The sequence below is a fragment of the Acomys minous genome, assembly GCF_964271855.1.
Source record: "Acomys minous genome assembly, chromosome: 1".
NCBI lineage: Eukaryota > Metazoa > Chordata > Mammalia > Rodentia > Muridae > Acomys > Acomys minous.
The window spans coordinates 119,143,089-119,167,611 of record NC_140483.1 but is presented as its reverse complement, the minus strand read 5'-3'; the positions used below and the strand labels follow the sequence as shown (position 1 = coordinate 119,167,611).

The window sequence follows — 24,523 nt, the reverse complement described above, 5'->3', positions numbered from 1 at the left end:
AGTGATATCTTCTTCGAAACCTCATTCAAGTTAATGGAACAGGAAATTCATAATTCCTGCCAAAGCTTAATTAGTCCACAGATTAGGGCATTAGGAATTAGTCCTCTCAATTAATGACACTCAGCTGAGCTAGCATTAGCTTAGCTTCTTGCTCCCCCCCCCCCCATTCTTAATACTATTCACAAAATGTCTTTAAGTTTCTAAATCCCGGTCTATTATTGAGTCAGGATAAATTACCTTTGTGACTATGCATTCTAGAACTCCTCAGCAGTGAGGAGTATTTTGAAAATTCTTTAGAATAGTTTCTGAGCATTACAATCACTGTGTTTCTTCTTGCTGGCCTATGTCTTTGTTTGTTTGTTTGCTTGCTTGCTTGATTTGTTACAGGTGGTCCCACAGAAACACTAAGCTGATCTTCATCCAGTCCTGGTAGTTTGACCTGCTGGGAAGCCACGCCCCTTACTTCTGCCAGTGGTAAATAGTTTCTGACTCCAAGGGAGCTTGTGCTAATCAGATATAAGGTCAGTTTCTCAGAGAAAGCAGACAGGGCTCTAGCTCTGCCCTCGCTGTCTTAATCGTCCCTTGACATTCATTTATCTGCCTTCTAAAGTGCACTTCAAGATGCATTACCCAGTAACTGGCATCAAGACATTCTGAAACACAATTAAGTTAGATTCCTTCCACGCATCTTCTAAACACAAATCCCAGATTCAATAAAATGTTGGATTAGAAAGAAATCCCAGTCTAGAAAATGCTAGTGGATTTTATTTAACATTTGGGGAAAATGATGACACTGTAAGTCTAAGCAAAGGCAATTAGCAGATTTTTTCATTGTACCTTTTGCAACTATTTGAAATAAAAGCAACACAATTAAATAATTAGTGTAAATTGTATAAATCCTCTTGTGACATAAGGCAAAAGGTAAAATAAAAATCCTTAAGTTAAAAAAAAAACCCTTAAAGTTTTAACCCTCACCCCAATTGGCTGATGCCTATTATCAAGCAATATGCCGAGAAGAGGATAAAACATTTAATAAACATGTGGAAAATTGTGCCATGTCACTAGCAACCACAGTGCTCAGGAGACCGAAAACAAGAGGCTGTGTGTAGCGTGCATCATCAAATATCAAGTGCTTACGTTTAGCGCCCAGAAATGTTTTGGCTTAGGAAGCAGAGTGTTGGGTACTATTGGTGATCCTCCTCTTCCTCCCTCCCTCCCCCTCCCTTCTTCCTTCTCTTCCCTCCCTCAGATGGAAATGACACCAGAGCACTCTGAAAAGTAAGTGACAGAACATGTAATGAATGATTGTGAGAGGAATTTGATTTACATGGTATTGCATCTTATTATTTCAATTTTGCATTATTACTATTATTATTATCGTTATTACTATTGTATCCTGTATCCAAATGATAACTCATTTCCCAGAACCTCTAAAGAGCTTTTCTGGAAGTGTGGGAACTGTTTTTACTATCCACTGTTTTTAGTCTCTTTAAAACATGGTTAGTGGAATGGTAGCCGTTTCCATAGCTCTCAAGCAGTACAAGGAACTAAGGGAGCTGTAAACATTTTATATCACGTTGTAACTGTTGTAGACAAAACTCCTTCTGATGGTCTGCAGGTGTCCACGCCTTTGGTACTGCTGGCTGAGTGTGACAGAGTCTCTTCTAGCTTGCTTAGGATCACAGCTGTGCACGTTGGATCTGGATCCGATGCCGTGCTATACTGATTCCCTCAGGCACAGTTGAATAGTAGCATCTACGCCAAACAGTCCAAATTCTGTAGTTTCCAGGTTCAGAAGTAAAAAATTACATCATTTGTCCAGATTCTCTGGCCAATAGCTCAGATAGGAGGGCAGAGGCTGACTCCATGGCCTTGTACACTCTGGGCACACGTTCTTTTACTGAGCAACACCTCCAGACAACTAGTTTTTTTTTTTTAATATTGCCTACATTGTGTATATACTAAGTGAAGAAATCACCAGCAAGAAGTATTTGTGAAATGGGAGCAAATCAGCTCTAACAGAGCTCTAACAGTGCGTAACTGACGGCAGCGAAATTGTAGTGCTTGATTGAGATGCTGCATATTCTAGTCTATGTGACACAATTACTCCAAAATTCCTTAAGGAATGAGCCACAGCGTTTCTCTGTCTGCAAGTTTTCAAACATAATTCTATTCTTGAATCAAACTCTATATGGAGACACAGAGTGTTAGATCATTTATGAGAATAACACAATCAAGCCGGGACCCAGTATTCTGGAGCCTGATTGGCCGAGAAAGCAACAAGTGGGAATGGGTCTCATTTACTCTGGTTTGCTGGTCAGGGGGAGGGGTATGGGTGGGACTAAATTGTGCTCTACCAAAATCGATCTGTGCTTTTAAAGTCAGCAAAGTGGCTGCTTTGGTGTCAATTTTTAATACACAGTATTCCTGGGTCAAAGGATCCATTTTTTTCTTGCTCTTCCATTAATTATTTAGATGTTCTCCGTTTCTAAAAATTTACCTGAACTGAACCTTTTGTGAATGTAACTTATATGTTAATATCTCCATACACAAGACCAGATCCTTCTGACATAAAAAGCCCTGCATTTTAATTTTTCTCTTTGTATTAATTAAATGGGGGTTAGCAATGTTTATTGGTTTCTGAGAAACAAATGTTTCCATTTTCATCTTGCAAGGGATGTTATTTCTCTATCCATGGTTTAGTTTTCAGGAGAATGTGGGTTATGCAAGGAAAGACCCTTTAGGGATGCTAAAGTGCTGCTTGCACTTGACGACCCAGAACACTGTAAGGGCATCTTACTGCAGATGCATTACAATGATACGCTCAGGACAGAATCCCTACTCTTTGAAAACTATCATTCCGTTACTAAACAGTTCACAGAGGCCAACCCTGTGTCCAGACTGAACTTTTCCAGTTGTATGAAGGAGCTCTAGTTCTTTCCTCTAGCGGCTGCCCTCTGTCCACAGAAAAGTGATCTTGAATGTCCCATCAGGTGCTGTCTTTCTGCTTCTCCTGCTTTGGTTTCTTCCATGTCCCTGAGCCTCTATCTGGTGAAGTAAGTTTACTGACAAGTTTATCTCCCATTCTCAACATCTCTCTCAACCCAGAGCTAGCCGGCACCTGCTCATAGCATCACAGCAAGTCCCTCCTTGGAGCCCCACTCTGAGCTCCTGTGTGGATCCTGTATCTCCCTGCCCTCCTCTGTGGCTGCTCCTCATCTGGGTTGATGTTGCTCTTTCTTCACTTGAGTTATTCTCTCAGTTTCTGCTTCCCATTCCTTAGTTTTGCCTGAACGTTGTCATTCCTAGAATTTCTGTGAAATCTAGAAAATTACAAAATTTGCAGGAAAATGTATGGACTTAAAATGTATAATATTAAGTGATGTCACATAATCTCAGAAAGAAAAAGAATATATGCTCCCTTAATATGAGGATCCCAACATATCCTATATATACATATATACATTTAGGTGTGCATATATGTATAATGTATACATATACATGTGTATATATTATGGACTATATATGTATATATATGTACATGTGTATATATGTATATATGTATACTCACACACACATAAATGTATGTGTAGGTAGAATATTCCATTTTAGAAGGGGACTAAGACAGGGAAATACTAGGTGATAAGGAATGAGTGATGCAGGCAATGGACACATGAGGATATAAAACTCACTGTTTTTCTAGTTCCAACTCCATCATAATTTTTCTTTTCTCGTGGTAGGTGAGTGCATTAAAATGTAATGGGTAGCAGAAATGTAAAACACTATGAAAGGCTCCATGGTGTCACACTGTCCATGCTAACTGGACAGGGGCTCACTGAGATGTGTAGAATTTGGACAGGGCAAGTGCTTGTTTGAGTGGATTCCTGAATCTAGCTGTGTGATGTCTTTATTTATAAACCTATTACAATAAAGTGATTTTTAATTAAAAACGGGAACTAAAAATATGGCTCCTCAGAGGCTAAGAGCATCTGCTGCTTTTCCAGAGGACTCAGTTTTGATTCCCAGCACTTAAATGGCAGCTCACAACCATCTGTATGTAACTCCTGTCCCAGGGGATCTGATGCCTTCTTTGGCCTTGGTAGGAAACAGGAATACACATAATGTATGAACGTAGATGCAGACAAAACAGCCATACATATAAAAATACATTTAAAATTATTTTAAAACTAAAAAAAAAAAAAAAAAAAAAAAGAAACCCAAAATCTATTGATTGAGCCTAAACTTTTCCTTTCATCTCAGACTGAATGTAAATCATTAGACTCCCTCATAGGATCTTAAGTTTACATGTCTAATGTCTTAACTAATTTTCTATTACTATAATAAAATAATACTTGATAAAGAAGAGAGGCTTATTGCATTTAGTTTTGGAGGCAGAAAGTCTGTGATCATATTGTCCCATCAAGCTAGCCTCTGTTAAGGGACTCATTGGCTATAGCATTCAGAAGCACATTGGCAGGGCTAGGGACAAGAGTGAAAGTCCATAGAAAATCAGGAAAGCAGAGGGCAGGAAATGCCAGTCTTGCTTTTTTTTTTTTAAATAACAAAGCACTCTTGTGATAACCAGTGAGGTCCACAGGAGCCACTCTGGTCTCTCCCAAAAACTGTCCCCTAATGGCCTCTGCACTCCTGCTAGGTTCCAGCTCTTCAAGGATCTACCATAACTTTATCGTCATCACACACAGAACTAAACTTCCAACATATGGACCTTTGGAGAATAAAATCAAACTGTATTTGAGGCTCAGAACTAATGCTATGCGCTGCTTCCTTCCTTCCCCTCCCCCATCCTGTCTGCCCAAGTCTCTCAGTATCATCCCGTTAGGCAGCTTCACCTGTTACCTCACCTTCACACTTGAACCTTGCCCTTCCACGGTTTCAGGAATCAAATGATTTTATCTTGTTTCCTGTTTGGTTACTGAATCACTTCTACATCTCCTAGTTTGGAGTCTTATCCCTCCTTATTTGTATTATTGAAGTTGTCTTTTAATTGGCTTATTCAGCCTTTCAGGTTTCTGTGACGGTTTCAATGTGAAATGCACTCCCTCAACACACACACACACACACACACACACACACACACACACACACACACACACTTTCCAGGCATAGGAGTACTTGGACCACAAATGCTATCATTGTTTTGGGGGCTTGGAAGACCTTTGTAACATGGGCCCAATCTAGAAAGCACGGGACTGCTTGGTGAAGGCCCTTGAAGTTTACAGCGCAGGACCCATCCACACTCTCTGCTTTCTGATCTGCCAAGATCTTACAAGCAGCCGTTATCTGCTCCTACGTCTATGATGGAGAAACTCCCTGGCCACAGCGTCCCTGCCACAGTGGTTGACTCCATCAAGAATAATGGGACAAAATAAATCGTTTTTATCTTCAGTTGCTTCTGTTAGACATTTTGGTCATCATGATGAAGAAAATAACTAAAACACGTCCCTTACTCACAAGCTCTAAATGATCGCCATGGGAAATATAAATCTGCCATCTTCCTTCAGTAATACATTCTAAGGTCATCCATTTTTTTTCAGATTACCATGGATACACCAAAGTCCTTCCTAGTGCTTTGTAAGCTGCAGGGTATGAAATGAATCCTAATTTTCTCTTCTACTGAGCTGTACGTGGCCTCTGTGTCTTTGACTATAGTCTCCCCTTTGCCTAAAATTCCTTCCCTTCTGTCTTTACTCCCCTATTCCACTAAGAAGGAGCTGAGTTGGTGCCGTTGCCCAGGAAACCATCCCTGAATCCTCGTATATTGTTTTCTTCATCTGGGATTATATTTGCTCAGTGCTTTTCTTCTTTTCTGAGTGCTTTTTCATTGTATGTTTGTAAGTCTCCCTTTGCTTTGTACCACGGCCTTCCCAGTGTCAGAGACTATATCTCTTTACCTTTGTGACTAGCTAGAAGTAAAGGCCGAGGGATTGTTTTTCCATGGATTGAACTGCATTGAAGACTGGCTAGGTTTATAAAACACAGGAGTCCAAAAGACCATTTACCAAGAGTATGCCATAGATAGACCTATTTAATTGGAACCATTTTAAATGGGCCACACTATGTGCATCAGGATCACTAGGACGCCATTGGCTCTGATTATCTTCCTGAGTTTAATTGACTCTTAACAAGGTAGAGCTTTTGAAGAGATGTTTTATTCCTCTCGTTTTTCCATAACAACAGACTGTGCTACTACAAATTCAGAATTACAGCTTTGTGGTGTGAGAAGGTAAAACAGTGTTTGCTTAGAGGAAACATGTTCTTTGAACATACCCAAACACTTTAGAAGACACAAATTCATTAGCTTCACTGTCCAAAATGCAAATATTTTCTCCAGTCTGATCCTAACATGCTTTAGTACATAAATCAAAGATACTGCAGACACGACAGCTGCAGTAGTGTTAGGGAGAGAAGGCGGATTTCAGCCCCACCCATCACCCAGTGCCAAGATGTTGAGACTGGACTTACCCTTCCACTACCGGGTGATAATTGAAAAGATCACACCACAAGAATAGAAAGGAAGGCAGCTCTGAGCGGGTGACACCATCTGGGACCGGGTCATGCTAACACAGATAGATAAGGCGTTTCCTTGTTTTGGAGTAGTGATGAGGCTGCCAAGGTCCAGTACTCAGAAACCCAGGTGTACAGAGCTGGGCAATGCAGACTTCACTAACACAAGTGCATTAAAGCCAAATGAGTCTACAGGCCAGGGCTCTTCATCCTTTCAATATCACTTGGACGCTTATGAAGCACTGGCTATATACAAACAGTTTTCATTTAATTTCTGCTCTAAACATGTGACATACGTATTGTTAGACTACTCCATTTTCCAGATGGAGAACTGGAACCCAGAGAGAGACTGACTGGTCAAAGCCCAGAGAGCGGACTATGCTCTTACCTACACCAAAATGTGGTCATACCAGGAACATCAGCACCTAGAAATATTTGAAAGGTCAGCTTTCCCGACACTCCCCCTTCCCCCGTCTTTTCATCCCCCAACTCTTGCATACAATTGTAGCTCAGGTAACTATCAAGGCTGGTGGATCTGGACCAGGGGCCCTGTACAAACTGATGCACCAAGCAAGGACATGAAAAACAGAGAATCTAGAGCCCCTGTCCAGGTGTAGTCAATGGACAGCTCATTCTGCACATGGGGAAGGGTGAAGCGGGGACTGCCTCTGACAAGAACTCTGGTGTCCTCGATTTGATTACTGACCCTTAGGGGAGAGGTCCTGTTGGAACACAGAGGAAGGGGATGCAGACTATCCAAATGAGACCTGATAGGCTGTGTTCAGACAATCGGGGAGGAGGACCCCCCTGACAAAGGTCATGGGGAGAGGAATAGAATAGAAAAGGGAGGGAAGGTGGGAACTGGAAGATAAGAGTGAGGGGATTACAATTGGGATGCAATGTGAAATAATAATAATAATAATAATAATAATAATAATAATAATAATAATAGTAATAGTAATAGTAATAGTAATAGTAATAATAGTAATTTAAATAAAAGAAAGGTCAACTCTCAGTCTGGGCTCCAGAGCTAAGAAATGAGAAGGTCTGGTAGAGGGTACAGTGATGTGGGATAATTGGCCAGCAGTTGAGTATGATGATGTAATGTCAAAATCACTTGCGTTATGTTATAATGCCATGTGTTAGAACAGCAATTTTCAAGCCTTGGCATCTACACACTACACAGAGGACTGTTTACATGTAGCTTTTGACTGGGAAAGAATGTTCCTTGCTGCCAGGTTAGCTTTGCCATCTCCCATAATCCCATTATTTGAGATCTGACCCCCATTATTTTCTTTCTTTCTTTTTTTTTTTTTTTACAGAATGAATAGCATTTAATGATTTCCCCAAATCTGTTTCTCTATAAATTTTAGTGTGAATTCTTTTTTTATTACATTTTTATTAATTTATTCATATTACATCTAGATTGTTAGCCCTTCCCCTGTTTCCTCCCGTTCTTCTCTCCCTCCCACTTCCCCCCTTCTCCCCTCCCCTATGTCTGTGATTGAGGGAGACCTCCTCCCCCTATATATGCTCTTAGAATATCGAGTCTCTTCTTGGTAACTTGCTATCCTTCCTCTGAGTGCCACCAGACCTCTCCATCCAGGAGACGTGATCATAAAAGGGGCACCAGTGTTTGTGTGAGAGTCAGATCTCACTTTCCACTCAATGGTGGAGAACAAGGGATACGTACCATATAAAACTTTACTTACCAAGAAAGTGGGTCAGAGGAGAGGACATCCTATTGAGACTTTAGGCGAGAGTAGCATGGACGAATGGGGAAATAGTAGGACCCACAGGGTCCTAGAAACCTACAAGAAGAACTTTATGACAGGCAGATCTGGGTCCTGGGGTCCTCCTCAAACTAAGGCACCAGCCAAGGAGAATATAGGCAGTAAACTTCGAACCCTTACCAAGACCCATTATTTTCTGAAGAACACAGGAATCAGAATGTGTGTGCACCAAGGATGTGGCGCACAAACAGGAGTCAGCCTACTGCTGTGGTTGTAACACGCAAATGCTTTTTCCAAATTCCCAAGTATAGCACGATCTGTTCATTTACATTCAGAAGTTTTCATGTTGCCCATGACATGACAGACTTGCAAAAAAGTCTGTCTATTCTTTCAATTGAATACGGCATGTTGGGATCCCCAAAGCAAGTAAACATATACGTTTTGGAAAAGGGGATGAAAAATAGGAAAGGGTACATACAGAATGAGGCAGGATTGAGAAGAGATAACAAAGCAGGCTGTAAGGAGATGGGCAATTTGAGTTGGCCAAGGTTATGAGCCTTGCTCCAAATCTTCTACCACCTGGGTTAAGACTTAAAAAGTTATCTTTAAGAAACTTAAAGGAAAAGAGCTGGGAGGATACCTCACTTTGATAAAGTAATTGCCTTCAAGCACAAGGACTGAGTTCAGCCCCTAGGACCCACGTATTAGTAACATAAGCATGTTAGTACTCACTTAAAACCCTGCCACTGCAGAGACAGAGACAGGCAGTCCCTCAGGTTCACTGAGCAGGGAGTTCTGGAAGGGTGGGCATCAGACCAGTGGTAGACCACCATGTCTCAAAGAAAAAGATGGAGATCATCTAAGAAACAGCACCTGAAGCTGTCCGCTAGCCTCTACACATACACACCTTAAAGGAGAAATAACTGTACCTCTTCCATTAGTTTGACTCAAACCTGTCTGAAAAATGTTGATCCAAAGTTGACTCAATACTATAAAGACATCTTTACTGTAAAAAGGAATCCCATGATACATTGTGAGCAAAGAGTTAATGACTTAATAAACTTTCTAGATTGCCTGGAAATAATAATATGAACATGAAAAGGAGAGAAAAAGACAACTAAAAGAAAAAGCACAAAAGAACAAAATGCCAAATATTTGTTGGGGTTCCTCAACTGAGAAGAACAGGATTCTCTAAACCCACAGTGAACATGTAAATCCAAGATAAGCCATCAGTAAAGTGCAGCAAGCTTTCTGAGTACATGAGCAGGTGTGAAAAGATTTAAACCACAGTATTCTCCATATTAGCATAATTAATTCACCTATAAGGCACATTAACATAAGTCTTACAAACATGCTGGATTTTAAATTATATCCAGAGACAAAATAATTACCTTCTGAAGTATAGAAATACTGCTAAAACAGGCCCCCTACCCAAGACTGGCATCGAATTTCTAGCCCAGTCCCACTATCTTTAAACTGTGTAGTACCATCCATACTTTGAGTTAGGGATAACCAAGAAAAAGATCCAGAATAAACAATTCCCCTTCGTGACTCACTGGAAGGATATTCCAGACACCTTTTGCTTACTGCTTCAGATATTCTGCACATGTATAGCCACGGGAGAGACACTTGGAGAATGACCTCTGATGGTGCCTGTCTCTCAGCCTCAGAGTGGAGATACCAAGTTCACAGCCCTTTCTGAAGCAGCCAGCACACCGTGAGTGCACAATATGGCAATATTAACGCCCAGATCCTTGGCCCAACTTGGGAATGACCCCGAAGGGTCAACCCAGGTTCAGAATGCCCGAGAGCTTTAGTGGAAGTAACTGAATCCTGTTATAAGGCTTGCAGCTTCCCATTGTCTCGTGAGTTCCCTTCATGATAAACACAATGTCGTAGTCCTTCATCCCAGGAGAGGTGAACCTGGAGTAGTTTTCCAAGACATCTCTTTCATCTTCTTATTGGAATTACTGCATTCACTGGCTACATATATAGGCGTGGCATCACACCCATACAGACAGAGCTGCACCACAATTAGACAGTTTGAATCCAGAATGGTCTGATGCCTTCTCGCAATATGGAAGCCCAGTGCCCTTGAGCTGAGAGAAGCATATACCTTTCCCCTCTCTGACTCTGACCTCACAGATCTCCCCTCATCCCTGAGTTGTAGGACACTGTGGCACTCACCTTGGACCTCAGCACACGGAAAGTGAAGGCTTAAACGAGACTCATCCTAACCAACCAAGGTTCATCTGGGATTTCCTGTAACAACAGCTCTGCCTTGTGTATAGCTTCACCTTTAAAGCCCACCTCACATGCACTAGCTCAGGAGGACTTGCACCTGCCTGGTAAGGTTAGCAAGGGCCTGTTATGTAATGCACACATTTTTTTTTTCCAGAAAGAAAAATTAGAACATGGGGTTGACTAAAGGGCATCTTTTTTTTTTTTTTCTGGAAGAAAGCTTATAAAGGAACACAAGTTAATTCATAGCAACTTACATACTTAAAATCATCTTTTTAAAAGAAAAAGATAGAAGCCTGCAGTAATTCTGAGAAAAAAAACGACCAGCCTAATTATGAGTATGAGATAAGTCTTAAAGCTTAAAAATCTCCCTTCAGAAAAGGTTAGGGAGAGAAGCTAGATTCAGGGGCCAAGAAGAGAAGAGGTAAGAAAGCATTACAGGGAGGGCAACTGATGGGCGAGAGTGTGAAGCCTGCCAGTTTAAGCGGAATAAGGAAGCTGCACGCAAAATAACTAAGCTGTGGCCAAGATGCACCAGGACAGTTTCGTGTCCCTGGGACCACGTGCACTGGCTGCTGCTCTTCAGCAATGTCAGCTTTACTCCTCTGGGAAACAGGAAACCATTTTCGTGTTACAGTATCCATTCAGAGGGCCTATGTTTCTCAGAGGCCAGGGAGGGCTGTATTTTCTGGAGGCCAAACAAAAGCAGACCACAGCTTAAGAAATGGAGCCGCCAGTTCCTCGTGGTGTTCAGATACTGTGGGTGGTGGAACTTGAGTGCTAAAGAGCATGAGCAGCTGACCTGAGAAGTGTGTTTGGTCCCTGCTTTGCTCTGTGGCTACACATTAAGGAACTGGTCACTCGCTTGAGTAAATCTTTCTATCAGATTAAGAAGACATGTGAGCTTTACCTATGCTGTGTGTTTTTTTTTAACGCCTCCAAATTATGCCTTTAATTCTGTATTTGAGTGTGTGTCCCCTACGGATGCCAATAGCAACATTTCTGAGTTAGCTACTTTTCTTAGAACCACTGACTCTTTAAGATGCCCACTGCTCTGGCAGCTGAAGGGACCACTGAAGGTCCCTGAAAATTGTTCTAGACACAAAAATCCCTTCCAGAAAGGACCCATTCTAACAACAGGTCATATAAACTGCCCGCTGAGCGTCACCGACTTTCTTTGTTCACAGGGAAGCAATCTCCTGTAATACAAACACTTTAGCATAGAACACTTTGGGAAGGAAAGATGTGCAGAATGCAGTTTGGAGGCCCCTGGAGACCAAGAGAGGCCCCCGTGCCGTCTCTGTGGGATAAATTTATGAAACATAGGCTTCCTAGTTGTCATTCTGTGGACTTCACGGACTTAGCCAAACATCTCCAAGCTTTAGTCATTACTGTTCTGGCAGGTAATTTGTGCAAGAAGAGACAGTAAGTTAATGTTATTAATGAAAATAAAAGATAATTAAGAAAAAATAATAAACACTTAAGCTTAGGCTGAAGGTAAAATACGGAGCTCTCACAGGTTAGTTTTATTCCTGTTTCCTTCATCCACTGGAGAAGACAGATAATATTTTGGTTGCAATTAACTAGGCAAAGTACAACCACATCTGGCATTGCATCTTTGTTGAACCTACCTGCAGCCCTTCGATGGCCAGTTTAAGGATGGAAGGTGTCAGTTTCGAGGCTTGCTTGAAGGAAAAATTACTCCAGTCTATGATTAAAATGAAACCGTTTATCTGAAGCTCAGGATCTTCAATAAGGACTTCCAAGGACAGCAGAATGGCACGGAGGATGTCTGTGAAGGAATTCCTGCAGCCAGAACAGAAAAGAGAATGTCAGTGAGTTAAGAGAGTAGACAGGCGGCACACTGTGTGGAGTGATTTGGCTGTCCTCGCTCCGCCTCCTCTGCCCCCCGCGGCCTGCCTCCCCCCCCCCCCCCGTGCCCCGTGCCCCATGAAGCCTTCATGCCAAGTCACATTGAGGGTCTATACGCAGAATGAATGAAAATACCCTTGATAAACATCCAGGAACAATGCTTCAAGACCGCTAGATGGGGGCTTCCTTTTAATTTGGTCACAACAGCACCTTAGACTTAATGGGATGTCACTGTTTTGCATCCCATAGCTCTATGTACTCTTCTTCCGCTTCATCACTATACACATCTTGTTGAAAAATATCCCTGTACACACACAGATGCGCCCGCGCACGTGCCCGCGCACGCACACGCACACGCACACGCACACACACACCACAGCCATGCTCTGATACCCACCGGGCAGGGACTGGGCTACAAACGTAGGGAGTATCTTCAGTACCTAGGCACTTAATGAGCCTTTGGCAAACAAATGGAGTGAAGCCTCAGGTCATGGGTGCTAACGCGGATGAAGTATCTTTTATTCCATTTCTATGCTAGAACTGTGTAGACAGTGTGAGAGCACCCATGCTATTGTTGCTATGTTTTTAGTTTTGATTCATGGGTAGCAAAAAACCGAGGCAGGAAGAACGGCTTATTTTACCTTAAGGTCTACAGGTTGTGATTCCCAAGGGAAATCAAATCACTCGGAGTACGCCAGTAACTATGGCAACAGGCAGACTTGAATACAAACTAGGATGATAGTTCTCCAGGGTTATGTATAAGCCTCCACATCACAGATCGAAATCACTGGCTGACTTTCATTTAAATAGTTTTCAGATGCCGAGGAATGATGACATAAGCGCTTGCAGATAAGGTGAGCTGCAATTCTAGTGGGCTGCCGGAGTTTTATAATCAGTGTCTTTGATGAGCTGGAAGATGCAAGCCTGGATATCAAGTGTCTTTAAATTCTATGACTCTCTTCAGGTTTTCACTAAAATCAGAAACTTTCTCCACGTGACATCACTGTTGGGGGATTGGATTTCTAAAATGACCAGTCTGGTTTAGAACCCTAACCATCATGCCTGCAAAACAGAGTTTGGGCATCTGCAATTGAAAGAGGCCAGTGATGCCAGGCGGTGGTGGCGCACGCCTTTAATCCCAGCACTCGGGAGGCAGAGGCAGGCAGATCGCTGTGAGTTGGAGGCCAGCCTGGTCTACAGAGTAAGCCCAGGACAGTCAAGGATACACAGAGAAACCTTGTCTCGAAAAACAAACAAACAAACAAACAAACAAAACAACAACAAAAAAAAAAGGAAAGAAAGGAAAAGGCCACAGTGACTTACTACATACTTATTATAAGCTCTGAGATCTGTTTCATGCTAGAAGTTATAAGTTAGGATGCCTTGTCCCTACTTTCAAGATAATAGGTGAAGGGGAATGGAATGAGTTTGAGGGATTGATACTACTTGCTCAGTCTGGAGAGAGTGTATGAAGAGATTATGGTTTGGGATGAACCTTTAGTGAACAGGCTTTGGATGGATAATTCAAATAACAGGGAGTGAGATCTTTCAAGCCTGAAGAAAGACATAAGTAAAAATAAAAAACTAAACAGCCTGCTGTGTTTCTGATCTTCATGTTAAGTTCTTCCCCCTGATATCAAGCTAAAATTTTCCTTCGCTCGACATAACCACTTAGACTAGACCTGATGTACGGGGACAGAGAAGCACTCAGTGCTACCCACGTCCTATACTTTCAACTGTGCAAACATGATGCCCATGGACTCATATGACCTCTGGATGGAAATGGTGGCTCTTGACTCTCTTTATCATGAGTTTACCCAGAAGCAGAAAGAGTCAAATGGTATATACTCACTTATATCTGGACATTAGCCCAAGGGGCATGTCCCATGAAAGTCTTCACTTACTAGGAAGGTGGGTCAGAGGGGAGGACATCCTATTGGGACTTTAGGTGAGAGAAGCATGGGAGAATGGGGAAATAGAAGGACCCAGAGGGTCCTAGAAACCTACAAGAAGAACATTATGATGGGCAGATCTGGGCCCAGGGGTCCTGCTCAAACTATGACGCCAGCCAAGGACAATATGTGTAGTAAACTTCAAACCCTTACCTAAATCTAGCCAATGGACAGGACATTCTTCACAGTTGAGTGGAGAGTGGAGTCTGACTTTTACATGAACTCTGGTGCACCATATTTGACCACGTCCCCTGAATGGGGAGACCTGGTGGCACTCAAAGGAAGGATAGCAGGCTACCAGGAAGAGACTTGATACCCTATGAGCATATAGAGAGGGAGGAGGTCCCCCTCAGTCACAGTCATAGGGGAGGGAAATAAGGGGAGAATAGGAGGGAGGGAGGAATGGGAGGATAGAAGGGATGGGATAACAACTGAGATGTAATATGAATAAATTAATAAAATATTTTTTAAAAACTCTATTTTAGAGACGCTGTGGTCTTAGAAACTTAAACATTAGTGGAACTGATTTTGTTTGTAGCTCGGATTTCAGCTTAGATAATTACGAGGCAACTTACTTAATTTATACATACGTGTTTGTCTTGTGAAGAAATATTACTTTTAAGGGAAACACGGAACAAAAAACCTAAACCGTGTTTAGGTGACTTCAAATGGTAATATGGAAATATCTCGTGGCAAGCTGGAAATGACCACTGTGATGCCAGGGAATCTGATCTTGGCTAAGCACTGTAGGCATGGACAAACCCAGAACTGCAGCCAGGACTGAGAATCTGAGTCTTACAAACCCCCTATATACAGTATTGAAGGTGAAGGAAAAAGAAGTGAAAAAATAATGCAAGGTGAAAACAGGACATACTTCCTTATCTATGTGATTTCTCTTGATGAATTGCATGTACACACACACACACACACAAAATGTTGCCAGATCTTAGCCTTGTTCAAGGACCCAATATGTCGCCCTGGTTTTTTGACTTTTTACTAATAGCAAACCACTTACTAAGTGGTCAAATGATACCACAGCTAGAACGATGGGTTAAGAATGAGTTGCACACACAGGAAAGTGACATCCAGCTGACTGTCAGGTCTCCACAGGAAGCAGAGATGCCTGCCAGAATCTTGCCTAGCAGAACTCCCCATAGATAGAAGAGTGGGAATAAACGATTGCTTTTTAGTGTTGGTTTGGTTCATTATGCACAATAACTGTTCAAGACAAGAGGGTGGGGTTCAAAGTCAGAGCAGCGGCAAGGTTAAGAAGAATGGAAAAGGACAAAAAAACCAACATGTTCACAAGCAGATCTTGTTGTTTAAGTGTTTGGTTGATTGACTTTCTTAAACTGGGTCCCAATATGAATCCCAGGATGGGCTCAAATTCCAAGTCTGACTTACCTCAGTCTCCCAAGCACTGGGAATATAGGTTGAACCACCATTCTGAGCAACAGTGTACATCCTGATGGAGTTTTGGGAGACCACTTCAGATGACAGTTGAAGGTATTTGTAATTATGGAGATATTTAGTAAATTAATGATCCACTGCCTTGTTTTACTTCTTTAGTAAGAGATATGCTTCTTATGTTGACATAGCATATTCACATGTGTCCACTTCTAAGAAAAGACACTGAAATCTGTCTGGAGACCTCTAAATCTATCTGGTGATCCAAAATTTAGTGCAGGCATCAGCAGGAAGAATAATGTTACACCCATTGGGTGGCCCCAGGAATAAAGTAAAAGGATTGTGGACTCAATTTCCCTTCGAAATCGTCAAGTGCTTCACTCTTCTGGATGAACTGGTGGGCAGGGAGAGAGCAGATGGAACAGGGGTCACGAGGGGTTCATTGCTACTGAAGAGTGTGGCCTCACAGCTTCCCTTCCCAGGAAATACACCTTTCCTTCTCTGAGTTCTTGGCTTCCTCATATAAATTCCCCCTTCTTTTCTTTTTGTAATATGCTTCACTTGTGAAACATTTCTAGCTATTTGAAATTTAAAATAGCCATCAAACTGAATAATTTATGTAGATAATCCACCCGGAAAGATTTGGAACATAACTTCCCACTCCATACATAGTGACTGAGTACACTGACATACTGACTCCCCTCCAAAGAGTAGAGTAAGGACAGGAGTCACAGCACAGTGGAGAAAGGTGGGGACAGACCATGAGGTAGGGCATCAAGGATGATATCACTGGAGAGAAACCACAGTATTCTTTTTTCTTGCTATAATGTTAAAAATGGTACTTTATTTCTAGAACTGTCCTCCCCCACATCATACTGTCAGACCAATAAAAAAGAAACACTAAGCACATTTCACTTGAAAGACATTCCACAAAACAGATGACCAGCATTTCTCACAGCTGTGAAGTATGTCAAAACACAAGGGAATTCTGAGCAGTTGTCACAGTCTAAAGGACTCTAAGGAAACATGACAGATAAATGTAACATGGTCTCTTCAGTGAGATCCTGAGACAGAAGAGACATTGGTAAAATAATACTTGTTCTCAGGAAGAATGGGAGAGACCTCCTCAGCCAGTTACACAAGCACAGTGCCTATGCCTGCAGTGATGTTTATAGTAAGAAGTCATTGATAGTTGTAGTTAAAGCTCTCATGTCAGCTCTAATATTTACCAACAATGTGATTAAACACAATCAATGTTTTTGTTAATAATTTTAGATGTCACTCCTACCACACCAGAGGCCAGGCCAGCATCCTGAACCCCAAGAAAAACCTCCCCATCCTGACAGTGCCTTCCCAGCATAACTCCAACTGCCCATCTTCTCCTTGTCACAGTATCCCAGCCCACACCTCCAGTGGAAGCCTCCTATGCTGTCAGAGGTTAGACCAGCATCCTGAACCCCAGGGTCCAGTCCAGCTTCTTGAAAACCAGATGAAGGCTCCAATACCCCAGATAAGCCACCCGCATTCATCCCTGCCCCCGGCATAACCCCAACCACTCTTCTGGTCCTCATCACCACATCCTGGCCCACACCTCTGGCACAAGTCTTCTACCCCATCACAGACCAGGCCAGCTCACTGAAAACCAGACAGAAACCTTGTACTCCACCAGAAGCCAGGCCGGCATCCTAAACCCCAAAAGACCTCCAGCCAGATCGGAGGCCACACACATCGCCTGAACTCCAGCCCCCACTGTAGGCAGTAACACTCTGCTGAACCAGAGACCGTATAACCATCAGAATTCCAGTCCTCAACTTGGGTAGAGACCCTCTACTCCACCACAGGCCATGCCAGCCAGAAGACAAGAAAGGAAGCAGGACCCAGGAAAGGAAATACCCATCCAACAAAGACAAAGCAGTAGTGCCTAGACCTATAATCTCTCCAAATCCAGATGCGTAAATGTCAGTGTAAGAACACTGTCAACAATAGCCAGGGCAATACGTAACCATCAGAGGCCAGCCATTCCACTCTAACAAGCCCTGAATATTCCTATACAGCCAAAGCAAAATGACCTTAAAAGCAACTTTATGAAGATGAGTAACTCTCTCTCTCTCTCTCTCTCTCTTTCTCTCTCTCTCTCTCTCCTTCCCCCTCTCCCCCCATCACCACCACCAACAAAATAACAGAAATTAACAATCATTGGTTGAGCAGTGACATCTGTTCCATGCTCTTCTTGTGCCATGTCCCAGGCCCCAGCTCTACCTCTAACCCCAGAGTCTGACAGCTATTAGAGACCACTGGCCAGGTCCCTCTGGGTAAATCCAGCAGTGGTATAGTCTGAACTGTGCCCTACATGGGCTATTTCTCAGGCCCCAGCCCTAATTGCAGTGAAAGATCAAGTATCTAAATAGCCCTATAACCCAAAAGGAAATAGAAGCAGTCATGAAAATTCTCACAACCAAAAAGATCCCAGGACCAGATGGTTTTAACACAGAATTCTACCAGATTTTCAAAAAGAGCTAACACTAATACTCCTCAAACTATTCCACAAAATATAAACAAAAATAGCACTGCCAAATTCATTCTATGAAGTCACAATCACCCTGACACCTGAAACACATAAAGATTCAACCAAGAAAGAGAATTTCAGACCAATATCCCTCATGAACACTGATTCAAAAATGCTCGATAAAATTCTCAATAAAGTACTTGCAAACTGAATCCAAGAACACATCAAAAACATCATCCACCATGGTCAAGTAGATTTCATCTTAGGGATACAGGAATTGTTCAAAATATAAAAATCCATCAATGTAATCCACCATATAAAGAAATTGAAAGAAAAAATGCACATGTTCATCTCATTAAATGCTAAAAAAAAAGCCTTTGAGAAAACTCAACATCCTTTCATATTAAAAGTCTGGGAGAGATCAGGGATACAAGTCCCATACCTAAGCATAATAAAGGCAATATACAGCAAGCCTATATCCAACTACAATTTAAATTGAGAGAAACTTAAAGCAATTCTTCTAAAACCAGGCACAAGACAAGGCTGTCCACTCACTCTGTGTCTCTTCAATACAGGACTTGGAGTCATAAACCAATAAAACAACTAAAGGAAATCCAGGGGGTACAAATTGGAAAGGAAGAAGTCAAAGTATCTCTATGTGTAGGTGATATGACAGTATATATAAGTGACCTAGAATTCTACCAGAGAACTCCTATACCTTTAGCAAAGTGGCCGGATACAAAATTAACTAAAAAAAAAAAAAAATTAGTAGCCCTCCTTTATTTAAATGATAAACAGTCTGAGAACAAAATTAGGAAAACAATACCCTTTATAATACCACAAATAATATAAAATATTTTGGTGTAACTCTAACCAAGCAAGTGAAAGACTAGTATGACAAAAACTTTAAGTCTCTGAAGAAAGAAATGGAAAAAGCTATCAGAAGATGAAAAGATCAACATTAAGTGGAACTTTGTGAAAACTAAAATCTTCTGTAAGGCAAAGGATAGTGTCAGTAGAACAAAACAGCACCCTTCAGATTGGAAAAAAAAAATCTTCCCAACCCTACATCCAACAGAGGGCTAATATCCAAAAAAATATAATAAACTCAAGAAATTAAACAACAGCCAAACAAATAATCCAATTAAAGATGGGATACAGTGCTAAACAAAGAATCTCTAATAGCTGAGAAGCACTTAAAGAAATGCTCAGTGTCTTTTGTTATCCGGAAAATAGAAATCAAAATGACTCTGATAAGAAGGATAACAGAGTACATGTGAAAGTAATACCCCATTCTCCACTCAACTGTGGAGAATGTTCTGACCATTGGCTAGATCTGGGTAGGGGTTTAAGGTTTACTGCCTGTATTGTCCTTGGCTGGTGCCTTAGTTTGAGCGGGACCCCTGGGCCCAAATCTGCCTATCATAATGTTCTACTTGTAGGTTTCTAGGATCCTCTGGATCCTTCTACTTTGCTATTCTCCCATGCTTCTCTCATCTAGAGTCCCAATAGGATGTCCTCCCCTCGGTCCCAGTTTCCTGGTAAGTGAAGGCTTTCATGGGACATGCCCGTTGGGCTAGTATGCAGATATAAGTGAGTATATACCATTTGAGTCTTTCTGCTTCTGGGTTAACTCACTCATTATGATCATTTCTAGCTCAATCCATTTGCCCACAAATTTCAGGAATTCCTTGTATTTAATAGTTGAGTAGTATTCCATAGTGTATATGTACCACAGTTTCTGGAAGGATAGCAGGTTACCAAGAAGAGACTTGATACCCTATGAACATATACAGGGGGAGGTAATCCCCCCCAGGAACAGTCATAGGGGAGGGGAATAAGGAGAAAATGGGAGGGAGGGAAGAATGGGAGGATACAAGGGATGGGATAACCATTGAGATGTAACAAGAATAAATTAATAAAAACTTTTTTAAAAAGAAGGGTAACAGGTCACCAAGAAGAGACTCAATACCCTATGAGCATATACAGGGGGAGGAGGTCCTCCTCAGTCACAGACATAGGGGAGGGGAGTAGGGGGGAAGAGGGAGGGAGGGAGGAATGGGAGGATAAAAGGGATGGGCTAACTATTGAGATGTAATATGAATAAATTAATTAAAATTAAAAACCCAAAATGACTCTGACATTCCATCTTACACCCATGAGAATGGCTAAGATCAAAAACTCAAGTGACAGCACATGCTGGCAAGGATGTGGAGAAAGGGGAACACTCCTTCATTACTGGTAGAGTTGGAAACTTGTACAACCACTTTGGAAATCAATCTGGCTCTTTCTCAGAAAATTGGGAATAGTTCTACCTCAAAACCCAGCTATAATTATCCTGGGATTATACCCAAAAATGCTTCACCATACCTCAAGACATTTGTTCAATTGTGTTCCTAGCAGCTTTATTCATAATAGTGAGAAACTGGAAACAACCCAGATGTCCGTCAACTGAAGAATGGATAAAGAAAACTTGATACATTTATACAATGGAACACTACTCAGATATTAAAAACAAGGAGATTCTGAAAATTTCAGGCTGATGGATGGGACTAGAAAAGATCATCCTGCATGAAGTAACCCAGACGTGGCAAGATACACATGAAATGTACTCACTTATAAGTGGAGATTAGCTATATAGTGCAGGATAACCATAGTAAAATCCACAGACCCAAAGAAGCTAAATGATAAGGAAGGCCCAAGGCAGGGGGGATGCTTTCATCTCACTCAGAAGGGGAAATAAAATAGACATCAGAAACAGATAAAGATAAAGAATTATGTGGGAGAGGAGGTAGGGATGGGAATGAGGGTGGAGATCAGATGTGGGCAGAGTTGGGGTGGAAGGTGAGAGGACTAGGAGAGAGAAGGAAACCAGATGAGGGGCATCTGTAGGACAAGCTGGAGACCTAGGACAGGGTGGGCTCCTGGGAGGAGATGAGGGTGACTACAGCTTCTTAGCAGTGGGGGATATGGAGACTGAAGTGGCCACGTCCTATAGCCAGGCAGGACTTCCAATAGAGGGAAGGGGACACCAACTTACCCAAGTTTACACAGCCTACAGGATGTGCATAGGTAAAGATGGAACAGCGATTGAGGGAGTAGCTAAATAATGACTGGCACAATTTGAGACCCGTCTCATGGGAGAGAGCCATGCTCTGACACTATTGTTGATACTTTGCTATGCTTGAAGACAGATGGGAGCATAATGTAACCTCCATCTGCTCCTCCCAGCAAAGGATAACCTCCATCTAAGAGGCTCCACTCAGCAGAGGATGGAAACTGATACTGAGACCCACAGCCAAATATTAGGCAGAGCTCAGAAAGCCTTTTTTAGAGTTGGGGGGGGGGATAGAGGGACCCAGAGGGGACAAGAACTCTACAATATGGCCAACAGAGTCAACTATCCTAGGCCCATGGAGGCTCACAGAGACTGAACCACCAACCAAAGAGCAAGCATGGACTGGACCTATCCCTATCCCTACATATATAGCTGCTGGGAAGCTTGGTCTTCATGAGGGTGCCTCAGTAATTGGAGTGGGGCCTATCTCTGACATGGACTCTATTGCCTGCTTTTGGATTACTTTCCCCTTAGCTGGGCTGCCTTGCCTGGCCTCAGTGGAAGAGGATGTGCTTAGTCGTGATGAGACTCAATGTGTTGGAGTGGGTTGGTACAGGGCGGCTCCCCTTTTCCTCAGAAAAGGGGAGGAGGAAGGGGGAAGAGAATGGGAAGGTAGGACTGGGGGGAGAGGAGGGAGGAGGCTGCAATCGAGATGTAAAGTGAATAAATAAATGAGAAGATAAAATAATTCTACTCTTAAAAAAATCATTGGTCATTGATATCTCTCGATATCAGTGTACTCAATTCCCCAATAAAAAGTCACAGACTAGGGGTGGAGAGATGACTCAGAGATGAAGAGCACTGTCTGTTCTTCCAGAGGTCCTGAGTTCAATTCCCAGCAACCACATGGTGGCTCACAACCATATATAATGAAACCTGGTGCCCTCTTGTCGTATGTGGCCACACACACTTGGGAAGAATACTGTATACTAAATAAATAAATATTTTTTTAAAAAAAGTCTCAGACTACCAGAATGGATGTGGAAACAAGATACAACCTTCTCCTGCATACAAGAAACATACCCCAATATCAAAGATAGACATTACCTCAGAGCAAAAGGTTGGAAAAGATTTCCCAAATAAATGGACCCAAGAAGCAAGCTGATGTAGCTATTTTAACATTTAACAAAATAGACTTTAAACCAAAATTAATCAAAAAAGATAGGGAAGAACACTTCATATTCATCACAAAAAAGTCCTCTGGAGGAGGACTATGAAAGATTGGAGGAACCAGAGAGATCAATACCACAAAACAGGGCCCACAGATTCACTGATGGGGACACAACCCAAGTGGGCTCACCAAGATTAGGGAGCCTGTAATGGTCTGACTTAGGTCCTCTGCATATATGTTATCATGTGTAGCATGCTGTTCTTGGGGGATTCCTAAAAGTGGAAGCAGGTGCTATCTCTGACTCTTTTGCCTGACTTTGGGATCGCTTTCCACCTGACTTCTCTCATTCAGCTTTTATGTGAGAATATGTATTCTTGTCTTACTGTAGCTTGTTATGCCATATCTAGTTGATGGCCCTGTAAGACCTGTTCTTTTCTGAAGAAAGAGAAAAAGAGGCGGAAAGGAAGGATAGTGGGGAGAGACAGGGAGGAGGGGAAGGAGAGAAAACTGCAGTAGTGGCACAATATATGAGAGAAGAATAATTAAAAAGAGAAACAAGAATTTTAAAGGTCACAATAAACCACTGAGTAATGTTGAGTATGGTTCTTATCCGGGTATCTGTCTTTGTCATAGCTGCAGAAACATTTATCTATGCACGCTTCTGTATTTTGCCATCCCATTTTCCCTTCAAATTAACCACTGCCCTAATTGATAGCGATGGCCCAGGCAATAAGGAGAAGACATACTCACTGGAACTCCTCTGCTTTGGCCCCCAGGCAAACAGGAGCCCTATTCGATGTGATGGCAAATGGGACTATACTCTAGGGAGGTGACAGGCTTGACATTCTGCCTCTGTCACATCCCACACATGCAAACACCCACAGAAGATAACGTTCAGCAAGAGGCAGCTTTTTGCTTTTTCATGTGGAAGCTTCTTTTTTGTAAGAGCATGTTGCAAGGAGAGATGTGCACTCGATGTTTTTGAATTTGGAGGGAGCATCGCTAGGGAATGAGTTGCGGGCATGCCCTTCTTGGCCATGGTGACTTAGCAGTGGTTTAACAATAGGAAGTATGTGAAATTTAAGATTACTGATTTCAATTGAACCTGGTCCTCCCCCCCCCCCTCTTTAGGCCAAAGAGTCTTTGGAAACTGGTCTGGAATTTGGGGATGTACTCTCTTGGGTAGGTTCTAACAACTCCTATGTGGTTTGACAATGCCACTGTTTCATGTGTTATTGTCTTCCTAGGCCCATTTTCTCGTCAATGTGACAATGAAAAGGAAAAATGTTTGAGTTCTAAAAATATTCATGCTGAGAAGGTTGCTAACAAAGACAATTTAGCTTCCCTACAGCAGGGCTAATATGGATAAAAGTTTTCATCTTAAATTTACTCTCCTAAATTTAAGTTAGAAACTCAAACTTTCCTAAACAAGAGAAGGAGACAACAGAGAAAAGAATCCTAGATTCTGCTCCACAATCTGATAGAATTAACTTCTCAAAAGGATAAAGGAAGGAAGAGACGTAAGAGCGAAGTGAGGAGTTGGGGAGCACAAAGGAAATAAAGAAAACTTTACAAATGAATTTCTTTTAGTTTGTAAGTTCTTGTAAGTATAGAAAACTTCTGAATTTGTGTTAGCATAAGAATAAGACTCCTTGTAATACCAGAATAAAGAATTTCTTATTGACATGAGTAATTGCAATATAAGAAATCCAGCCTTCACCAACCAAGGACAATATGTGCAGTCATCATCAAACCCCTACCCAGACCTAGCCAAGAGACAAGACATTCTCCATAGTTAAGTGGAGACTGGGGACTGACTTTCACATGAACTCTAGTGCCCCATATTTGGCCATGTCCCCTTGATGGGGAGGCCCGATGGCACTCTGAGGAAGGATAGCAGACTACCATGAAGAAACTTGATATCCTAGCATCATATTCAAGGGGAGGAGGCCCCCATCAGTCACAGTCATAGGGAAGGAGAATGGGGTGAAAGCGGGAGGGAGGGAGGAATGGGAGGATGCATGGGATGGAATAGCAATTGAGATGCAATATGAATGA

General features: G+C 42.1%; 1 protein-coding gene across 2 annotated transcripts in view; it reads right to left on the bottom strand.

Moving 5' to 3' along the window:
- The window catches only part of CLVS1 (clavesin 1), a 193,008-nt gene that overhangs the window by 91,954 nt on the left and 76,531 nt on the right, over positions 1–24,523 (bottom strand). For both annotated transcript variants that reach the window (XM_084776263.1, XM_084776264.1), the window contains exon 3: positions 12,131–12,305. In XM_084776263.1, coding sequence (XP_084632389.1) covers positions 12,131–12,305 — 175 coding nt within the window. The remainder of the gene's footprint in view (positions 1–12,130; positions 12,306–24,523) is intronic.